Source organism: Protomyctophum parallelum, assembly GCF_964188405.1.
Source record: "Protomyctophum parallelum genome assembly, chromosome: 2".
NCBI classification, from domain to species: domain Eukaryota; kingdom Metazoa; phylum Chordata; class Actinopteri; order Myctophiformes; family Myctophidae; genus Protomyctophum; species Protomyctophum parallelum.
In genome coordinates this window covers 16,776,197-16,787,539 of record NC_139699.1, presented here as the reverse complement: position 1 = coordinate 16,787,539, position 11,343 = coordinate 16,776,197, and the positions used below count along the sequence as shown (strand labels likewise).

General features: G+C 39.6%; 1 protein-coding gene across 1 annotated transcript; it reads right to left on the bottom strand.

Annotated features, from left to right (window-relative positions):
- Positions 1-4,623: 4,623 nt before the first annotated feature.
- On the bottom strand, positions 4,624-9,826 carry bco1 (beta-carotene oxygenase 1; the record flags this gene model as incomplete). Its single annotated transcript, XM_083790379.1, has 11 exons — positions 4,624-4,808; positions 4,951-5,062; positions 5,837-5,931; positions 6,010-6,115; positions 7,250-7,510; positions 7,880-8,094; positions 8,452-8,602; positions 8,689-8,836; positions 9,080-9,209; positions 9,308-9,436; positions 9,763-9,826. The coding sequence occupies 11 exons, from the start codon at positions 9,824-9,826 to the stop codon at positions 4,624-4,626; spliced, it is 1,596 nt and encodes a 531-aa protein (XP_083646505.1).
- Between the last annotated feature and the right edge of the window lie 1,517 nt (positions 9,827-11,343).

Below are 11,343 nucleotides of genomic sequence, written 5' to 3'. Positions count from 1 at the left end.
CTTTCTGTGGCCTACACCAGTTCCAAGCCTTAAGCATTATATATTGTTTTATAGTTTATGTGAATGACAAAAGCTGCCACTAAAGCTGTGATCTCCTTGCTGGAAGACCGATGATATGTTTGCATTGTGTAAGTAGTTCACAACACAATCTGCCAAAGTGTACAGTGCCTTAGAGTATAATGTAACATTAACACATGTTTTCTTTTCCAAGTCAAAATCAGTTGCATTGAGAGAACAGAAAAATAAGTAAAAAAAAAAAAACTCACCAATGTATGACTTGTTACATTTGACCACATCTGTGAGACATCAGTGTTCATTTTTACTTTGCACAATCCTTTTGACAAAGTACACTCTCTTGTCAAAAGGATTACGTCATGACTACGTCATCTTTGTCGGGTGACCCTTGTCAAATACTATGGTTGTGTGACAAAGTATGAATTAACTTTTGCTTTGACATGGTACACACTTAGAAATATGGGATTCTGCTGAACTAGATTATCAACCACAGAACTCCTAAACACATCTAATACATTGAATCATACAGACTAATGTTTTTAGCCCTAACTCTTGACAGTGCTAATCTGTTTTTCTAAAAGAGTGTACAGTACAAGAACTGACTTTGCCTTTCTTATCATAAAAGACCAAAAAATACAGAGATTCACTGCATCTCTTGTCCTCTGCACTGTAGCAAGAAAGTGCCTTTGGGTTTTAAATTTCCAGCTTCAAAACAGAAAATTATAAATTGCATGTTGCTAGACCAAAAACGTTGCCATACGTGTAACTAATCACCACATTGCCTTTTATGAAGGTCTGTAATGTTGGCAGGGTATGTCCGGTTACTGGTCAAATAAATTATACTTGTTGCTTTTTACTGCAGTATAATTTAATGTTGAGAATGAATACAGTATTGAAAGAAAACCTATTTCTTTGTTTTACATCAAAGTCTGAAAGACCTGTTTGGCATGTATGTACAGCCACACTAACTACAAGCAAGATGTTTTTGACTCATCTGAGCTGAAAGAAATCATTGCTTGGAGCAAATTCATATAGCCTACTTGTGTTCGTGTGTGTGTGTGTGTGTGTGTGTGTGTGTGTGTGTGAGTGCGTGTATATAAAATGTAGACTGGATAAGGCATCACTTATAATGTTTACTTAATCTGCCTAATTTGTTTCTCACTTCAAATATACAGTTTAAATTATTTTAATGAAGCGTTTAGCTTTTTGCTCTTGTACTACAACCTACTTTATGAAATTAGTGTGAAAGTACAATTTATCATACTCCCCCGCCCCCCCCCCCCCCCCCCTTAAGCTGGTCAACAATTTAAGCATATCAAGCCCTTTATATTTCCAGGTTCAAGGAATTGATGTCATTCTCAGAGCTACTGTAGAAAAGCTGCTAGACTGTGTGAGGCCCCATAGTAAAATCATCAGTTTTCATTTAACCCATTAAGACCCAGAATCAGTAGGCTATAGTGAAAATGTAATTTTAAAACATAAAACATATTTACAAGCTCGCAGCGCTGCAATAAGTGACGTGCTGTAAGCTTGTATATCTGTTATTTTTTAATAGCCATGCAAAACATCTAAAATGACACTTACACGGTTTTAATGGGTTCGCTCTCAGTTAAATTAACACTGAGGACTTTACTGTGCATAGAGGCTTACTGTATACTTGTCACCTTCAAGGCCATAGCTACTCAATACTTTAATAGGCATACTATATATATATATATATATATATATATATATATATATATATATATACTTGTTTTTTATGTTTTGTTTTGTATACCCCCTGTGTACCTGGTTCACATTTATTGACTTAGTGAAATGTTCCTGTTTTATTATTGTATTTGTATACAATTGTACTTGGTTTTGTGATGACATTGTCCGTATTGCAAGTCCAAGGATGGCAATGATGTTACTGCTAGACTGCTGGTACATTTCCACATGTAACTCTCGGGACAAGTAATCTGATGTCATTGTTTTAACTTCACGAAAGTCTTGACTGGGACTGTTTGAATGTACGAAACAATTTCGACAAAACAGCCGACCGAGTCAAGGAATAGTGAGAGACATATATATATACCAGCAGTTTAGCTCTTTTTGTTATTTGTAATTTTGTCTAAATGTAGGTACTGGTACCTTAAAGCCTGACTTATACGTTGTTGTATACAACAGAGTATAAATTAAGCATATTTTGTTTTTGTTACAATTTTTCAGATGTTGGCTTTAAAGTTTAAAGAGACCTTTCACATAGCTCACATAGTGTGTCATGCTATTGAGTTTTGTGTGCAGATTTCTTTTTGTGTAAAAAGGTGCTTTTGTAAAAACAAAGTTATATCCTAGCTTTTCTTGGTACAGAGGTGTGATATCTTTTCATATCCATAAAGACAGTAAAGTCTGGGAGCAAGGGAGAAAAAAATGAAGCTCTTCTATGTGTATGTGTTACTGCATATTGTTCTGGCTTCGTAACAATGATGATGCCTTCTTGATAATAGTAGGTATTTTGTAGCTTTCTAGATACTTTGTAGGTATGCAATATTGAAGTTTAATAAATCTGGAAAATACTGTTTACTTTTTTGTGGTCTTTTCATGATATAAAGACAGATATCAGACAAGAATGCAAAGCGAAGATGGAAAGAATGTTTAATTTACACAGCTACAGAGATGTGTTAAAAAGGACTGACTGAATAATGACAAAATGGACAATGAAGCATAAATTATAGCTGCCTTGAGTTGTGTATTAAAACAACTAACTGAATAATGACAAATGGACACTGAAGCTTTATCGATTGTGTTTACACTATATGAACAGTAGGTGGAGCCATTCACTCATTTTAGCCTATTTTCCCTGCTAAAAAAAGAAGAGGAAAAGGAAAACAGCTAATGATGGTTGCTGGTTTTATCTGGTTTACCCCTGGGTTTACCAGGCTTGTTGTCAGGCTTTTGTTGTTTTGTCAGAATGTCAGTATTGCTCAGCTGGTCGGCCATGCAGCTGGCTGGCTGGAATCTATGGCTGGAATGACCAGCAAAGCCAAGCTACACCGCCTGGGACTACAGGTATAGTAGTGTACAAGCTACAGGTGCTATATGTTCCCCACTTACCCCCGCAAAAAGGTTCTGTTCCCCGCTTACCCAAAAAAAAAGGTTCTACATGTTCCCAGGGTTCTACGTTCCCCACTCAACTAAAAATGTTCGCACCTGTGTTGTGCTGTCTGCTGATAATGGTATGCACCAGGCCATAGAAGTGTATATCTGTAGCCAGGTCTTTATTCTTTAAATGTTCAGATGAATTGAAAATGGAGGACCCTGATCATGTAAACAAGTCTAGTGCTTTTTGGGGTCGTCCTCAAAGTAGCAGTTTCTGTAGTGACTTGTGCTTTCGTTTGAAATGTACCCATTCTAGGTTTCATTCTGCGTTTATGTGTTTGGATGTGTGGACATTGCCGCCCTCTCCTGGACGAACTAATCTATGTTGTGCCAAAGTAACCTTGAGTAAAGTAAAGTAGTATTGTGTAATGCACTGTTTTAAATATTATGTATTATTAAAACAGTGCATAACACAACAATACTATTTGTACTACAGGGCGCTCCAGGTTTCAATATACCACCTGACAGCTTAATTTCAGCCCCCATGGTCCTACTGGGTGAAACCACATTGGAGCCAGGTGAGTGAAATACACACATTTGTTTTTGCAGTGTCAGATTGTATATATATTGATATATTTTTGTTGTAGAGCACAGTCTTGTCCTCTCACACATTCATTTATCATTGCCCAAAAGGTAGATTGTGATCTACTAGTAGATCACAAAGGCTACATGTGCAGGTAGACCACATGACATGTCCCTAAACATATATATAATCTATCACTTGAATTAAGGTGACTTGACATAAAAAGGGCCTGTCAGCTCAAACCCACAATGCAATACATTGTTTTCAAGAGTGTTGCACACAAACATCAGTATAACATTACAAAGTTATACAAGAAAAAATTCCATGTCTCCTCTCTATTTCCTGCTCCAAGTGTGTCTTATGTAACTATTTCCAGCAAAGGGATAATCATTATTTCGGTCAGTAGATCTTGTTGAGCTGGTCATTTTGAAAGTAGCTCTCAAGTCCAAAAAGTGTGGGCACCCCATGTCTACAGCATCACCAGAGATGTTGAGATTCAGGAACTTCATGAGATCAAGTGGAAGGAGTTCATCTCATGACAGGTGAGCTGGAGACTAATTTCCGGTTACCGCTTAATGCTGGCTCATTCACCCAGAAAGACCGTCAGATGATATGACACTCCCTACAGATGAGGAAAAATGTGTAACCTAGGCTGTGTGACAGTACTGTACACTTGAACCAAGTCGACGGATTCTCACTAATTTAAATACAGTGGTAACGCAGCACAACTTTAATTATGAGTCTGATAAAATGTGTTACAAAATATACAATAGAATAAGAGAAACAATAAGCACACCTAGATTGAATCTATAAACGTGTAAATGATAAACATTTACACAAATATTATTTTAAGAACATCCCTTTTTTTGGGGGGGGGGGGGACATCTTATGTGTATCAAAGACAATATATGAATATAATTCAAACAATATAATTTACAATGGTCAAACTAAAGGTGGGCATGTTCTTCTGCTTCTGCCAGATTCTCTTGTGGGATAAAATATCCATGCATATCCATGTGCAGCTCTGCATTAACATATGCCCGAGCTACTTCTGTGAACGACTTCCCATCAAGCACCAGGATGAAGCCAGACTGCCCTGGGTTGGAGTTGATGACCGATGTTAAAACCACACCTGTTAAGGCAAGGGACGGTGAGTTATGCAGACAAATATTGAGCAGTATTCACAACATATTTGATCCAGAGTATAAAACGACACTCAAAGCAACACTCAAATTACAGCTTTACGGTAGTTTGAGCATAATTATGTGTCTCACCATCATCCTCTTCCTCCCCATTTGGCTTGGGAATGAAGAGAGCCTCTGAAGGCCAGCAGTTTTCCTCGCTCCACTCAATCTTTGTTCTGGTTTCTGTGTCAAACTTCATTATCTAAATTGATAGATAAGATTAGTAGGTTGGGGCCTATTAATAGCTGACTGGTTAGACTCTAACCACCAACGCATAAGCCATATATAATTGCAGTGTTAGATTAGATTGTAGACCGCCTGCTTACAATGTCCATCTCATTAGAGTGTAAACAAGGTAATGGTATAAACCTTTACACCTTGATGTAGGATCCCTTGAGCTGAAACACATTGGCAGCATTCTTTTATCTTGAAAAGCCATGATGGAGGTGAAAGGAACTGGTTGGAATAACGTGTTCCTTCCACGCGCTACGTCCAACCAGGGAAACTCCCCCCTGTCAGGTGTAAAGGAGCAACTTGGACACTCAGGCATGAAGGAAGCATGAGTTCAAGTCCGTTGCTCTCCCCTTGTCCCCCATATATGGGGACTAGGTTGGCGGAGGGTGTGTAGAGCCCAGGATCACATTAGATAATTGACACGGGGTGAAAAATGGGATACAAAATCGTGGGATAAAGATTATGAAAGAAAAGCCTTTGTAAAAGCATTGTATTAAATAATGGCTGTTCCCTCTTTTAACTTTGAGTGCCCGGATCGCCCATTTAAAAAGAAATCTGATGTTGTATCTTGTCTCATCCAGGAGCACCTTTTACTATTTTAACTTTTTTGACTATCGTGTCATATGTTTTGATCATAGATCTGATCTCAGCACCATCCTCTCTTTGTGTGCAGATCAGATGTGATTGTCATGAACACATTTGATCTTTTTGACCAATGTTACTGTTTTATATGAAATGTTACCTTTGTTGCCGCTGCAGACATTCCCACACACGTCAGGAAGACATATCGGTGCTTCTTGCCGTTCTTGTCGTAGTTGATTGTGGGTACTTCTACGTCTATTGGTCATAAAATGAGCATCAGCACACTGCAATAGACTTAATGTAATTGTATTTATAACACTGTTTTACATTTACCTTCAAAAAGGACTTGTGGTTGGCAGTGCAATTTTCCATCCTTCTTCTTCACAGCACTGGCTGTGGTGTATTTGAGTTTCACCAGGTCTTCTCCTACATCAATCCCCTACAGAGAATATTAAACAAATAAAATAATACATCATACAATATACATAATTTAGGCATTTAGCAGACGCTCTTAATCCAGACCGATTTACAGTAAGCAAGAATAAAAAATGGGAATACATCAAATACATAAAAATAGTCATCAAGAATCATATGTAAGCTTAGCTAAGAACCTAACAGTGGAATGTCTATATAATGAATTATGAAACGGGTATACACTAAAGAGTGCTATGTCTACATAATATGCTATCTAAGTTACATAAAATGAACCTTTGCATAATGCCTGGAAGGTCTTCGAGGCTAGGGCAAGTGCTACGGCACGTGCTACGGCCTAAGATGGAGTCTGAAGAGGTGGGTTTTCAGACTACGGCATAAGATTTGGACTGAGTGCCGTTCTGATTGCAATGGGAAGTGCATTCCATAGTTTTGGAGCCGGAAGGGAGAATAGATTGGAGTTGCCAAATATGCTGTTGCTTTGAGTGCCAGCATCAGAGTTTTGTACTCTGTGCGGGCAGCGCAGCCGGGAGCCAATGGAGGGAGCAGAGAAAGGGGGAGACGTGAGAATTTTGGCTGGTTGAAGACCAAGCAAGCTGCGGCATTCTGGATCAATTGGAGAGGCTTAAGTGCGCATGCCGGTAGGCCAGTAAGGAGAGAGTTACTGTACATACAATAGTCAAGTTTTGATATGACTGTTGTCTGGATAAGGAGCTGGGCTGTGAGGAAGGGACTCATCAAATGTTAGTGTCAGGACATCACCAAGGTTCTTGGCTGCTGGAAGCGAATTGACCAGCACTGCGTCTGGGGGCATCGCCCAATAGAATGTGGATAACAGGATGTTGGCCCATTTGGTTCCACCTTCAGACCTCCTCTTCTGGTGGCGCGCCTATGTTTTCATTACCACTAAATTACCACTAACAACAATATATACACGTTCTGAATGCCCCTGCCGACAGATTCAGTAGCACAGCGCAGAATCTGAGAGATTAGTGTTTCCTAAACAATGGGTCGTGGGTCGTGACCCATAAAACGTTTGCGTTCCGTGACAGACTTTTGGGTCTTCAGCTGAAAGGTTTGGGAACCCCTGAGCTCCAACCTGTGAAGGATGGCATGAATAGATCATTCTGAGAAGCCTCACCTTATCAGACTGTAGAGGGAGAGCAAACCTTTTGTATTTTGGTTTACTACTTGGATCGCCTGCCGGGGTTGGGCTTGACTCTGTCAGTTTGGCCAAATAGAAGGTGTCGTAAAGACTGTTGTCCTTGTAGGCGATGACGTCAAAGACCACGTGCCCGTCGTCTTCAAACGCGTTCACATGATGGTAGACCACCATGGCTCCTGTGAAGTACTTTGTCCCCACCTCTTTGCCTGTCTTCCGATCTATGAGGTGAATCAGAGTCTGTTCAAACAAATTCAACAAAACAATCAATTAGGGCCACAAGATGTTGATGAATATATATACCTAGTGCAGGCATGTCCAAAGTCGATGCATTATCTTTTACGGACTTGACTTTGTTATGCTCTAAAGAACTATATGTATGAAATGTCTTCTCATATGTTCAAAATGTATGGCCTCTTTGAAAATAGTTTGGACACCCCTGAGTGCAATACCTTTACCCCAGTGTTTTCTGTATATTTTGTCACGGGGTGCAAGTGATATTATTTTAACTATCACTAGTTAGAGTAATAGTTACAGTAGTAGTTATAATAAAATAACATTTTTTATTATGATAAAATAATCAATAGTTGCAGCCTTCCCTTGACTCACATTTTCGTCAGGACAGTATTTCATACAGCTTGCCCAGTTGACTGTTCTCATGTATGCAGTGGCCATCTTGACGATGTCCAGTTTCAGAGGCTGCTCGATGAAGATGAAGTAGTTGTCCGTCATGCCGAAGCTGTGGTAGTAGCTGGGGTGAAGGAGGGACGGGCAGGGCAGCGTGCAGAGTATCTCTACGCTCTTCAGGGCCGCTGAGCCTTTGTCTGATCACAAGAAAAAGCGGGAAAATAACTTCAATGTGATCGATGCTTGCTTGATGTGCTATTTTCACTATTTGAAAATGTCGATTTTAATTTAAAAAAAATCGAAGTATATCGAAATGCAAATGGTAAATATCGGATCGTTTGACTTTGTATCGGATCGTTTTGAAATGGAGTTAATCGGTATTGAATCGTTTTGCAATGTAAATAATCAGTTTGTAATCTCAATTGTGTTAGAATGTACAGTGGTTTCTTTTTGGCTTGTAAGGCAGTTAATAATTTTAAAATTGGCACATGATAATACAATCAAGTGTTCAGGTACTGTAGTGTATAGTGTGGATCCAAATAACCTTTGCATACCTTTCTCACAAGTGGCTGGGACTTTAAACAAAGTGTATTTGGTCTTGGCCATTTGCACTATTGTCGTTCCCATGTTGTAGGTGTTTCCCTCCTTATCGTAGTGTGGATGGGATGTCACCAGATTCACAGGAAGGTATTTCTGGTAATTCACCTGGATAGGATGTGAAACGCTCTGATAAACAAATCTGGATGTCATTGCAGATACATTGAGACGGGAAACATGCTGATATTGGTTACCTTTTCCAGAGTTTCCAAGGTCACAGGATCAATTTTGCGAATGTAATTTGTTTCAGAGGTGGCATAATACTCCTTCCCATATCTGACAAAGTTATTGCCACAGTTGTCTGTGAAATCTGGAATTGTGTGATTTAGAAAGGTAATTGCCCTGAAAATGAGAAAACATTCTGGTAATACTTTAGTCCGTTTTATAAGAATGTATACAATGCATAAAAGCATAAACATTACTGATGTTCTGAGTTACAGCACAACATGTAAAGAGATAAAGAGAAAGTTGCAAAGCACAGACCTTGTTAGTGGAATTGCATTGCTAGGAAACAGAAGTTGGCTATGTACCCATTTAGAATGGTTATGTTATCAAGTGTTTGAAGGTCTATAGGGAAAGGCGTACTTGGTGATGAAGTTTTTGGATGGATCTGGATAAGCCATTGTCCCCATTTCAGACACCACAATCCTTTTGGCTGCCATGTTCTCTTCATATGTGTCACTTCTTAGGTATCTACTCCTATAGATCACCCCTCCTGAAATAGAATAATTGCAGCTATACATTAGAATCCATTGAACATTTTAAAAATGAAGCTTAAATGGTTGGACTTTTTCATTTATCATGAACACCTACCATCTTTGAATGTGAAGCTGTGCATTAGAGCCATTCCATCAAACCAATGATCATACGTCGTCTCCCCCACAGAGAATATGCCTGGGCCGTTGCGCAACAGCGTACCTTGGAGCCAGCTGGGAATGTTGCCTAAATCAAAGAGAAAAAGAGCCTTAATTCTTAACCCATTCTGACCTGAGATCAGATTCTAAAAATGTCAGTCGTTCTTCGATTTTTCAAAAAATAGCAGACCTACAAGCTCGTAGCACGCCACTCGGTGGCGCGCTATGAGCTTGTAGATCTGCTATTTTTCAATAGCTAAAGCATGACATGATGCCAACACCAAAATGGGTTCCCGTTCAGAAGGGGTTAAACTAATATCAGGAATTATTGCAGGCACCGAATGTTTTCTTTTGGAATGGACCCCCTAAGGTTCCCGTCAGTCACTTCCGTTGAAAAAGTATTTTGGAATATACCTTTAACATCTGCTGTATAGGGTTCTGGCCTCTCCTCTTTATTTTTGGCGTAGTCGTAGGACATATTTGCTCTGTTGTCTAGATCCAGTGTGGTACTGTATACTGTACCAAGGCCACTGTTCTGCCTTATGAAGGGCTTGATAAACCACCCCCTTTTTGTAATCGACGATAGTCAATACGTCATATCTTATCTGTCTGTTATGCTTTATGATGGTGGTATGGGTTAAGGGCAGACACAAAGAGTATTCAGAAATTATGAATGTTCACCACAATGGCATCCCTATTTTGGGAAAATGTTCAACTTTTTCTTATTTTTTTTTTTTTCCGGAAATCAAAAGTCATTTGCACACCTGAATATATATATATTTTTTATCATAGATGCATTGGAGTTAACACATACACAGGTCAGATAATTATCTTACTCAATTAAGAAAACAATTTCACAAACCTAATATTATATAACTATAATATTTCACAAAATAATATTCTTTATTGAGCAAGTGAAGACTGTGCTTTATTTAGCTAAAATAGCTATCTACAAGCTTGTTATGCTTGTAGTTGGCTATTTTCACCATTTGTCGTACGACAATGTATATAGGGCATAAGTGGTAACCAAGCAAACATAGGATGTAAGGAATGTTAAAATGTAAGGAATGTAATGTAACAAACCTATGTCGGGCATATCACAGCGTTTATTTAACTTATTTTAAAGGGAGGATGCACTGTACAGTATACTGTACAGTAAGTAGAACTGTGATAGAGTAGTAAATGAATTACTTGTTGCTGATAGTAGAACATTTTGACCTGGCATTATGCAAATGAACCATAATATTTCCCCACAAACACGTACAGTACATTGAATTATATTAGACTAGACCGGTGCCCGTCTGTAGAGCACCGAGTCGGTAACGATGGAAGTTGGAGATCCCTGAAAATCCTGAAAGATTCCTATACAAGATCTCCTCACTGGTCAACAAAAACACCTTGAAGACCCTAACAGGAGCCCTCGTACAAGGTTTCTTCGACTATGCATGCACCTCTTGGTACCACAGCACCTCAAAGGCCCTTAAAACAAGGCTCTAGACTTCCCAAAAGAAACTTGGCCTCACCCCCCGAACCCACCTCATCCCTGCCCACTTTGACAGGCTGGAATGGCTTATGGTTGATGACAGAGTACAGCATCTTGCAATGGGTCTGGTCCACAAGATTCGCTACACCACCAACATACCCATGTACCTGTCTAAATCTGTCCTTAATGTCCATGTGCAACCCAGATTTGGCACTAACTAAGGGACAAAATGTATTTCGCTCCTATGCCACAAAAATGTGGAACGCCCTACCAACAGTCATTAAGACATGCCAATCCCGGGGGCACGGTGGCACAGTTGGTAGTGCTGTCGCCCCACAGCTAGAAGGTCCTGGGTTTGATTCCCGCTGGGGGCGTGTCCTTTCTGTGTGGAGTTTGCATGTTCTCCCCGTGTCCCCTAGGGTAGGGGTACCCTCACAAAAAACATGCAGTAATCCTGGTCACTAAACTGCCTCCGCCTGGCCAGCCGGGGCGCCTGATGGAGGGGAAAGGAA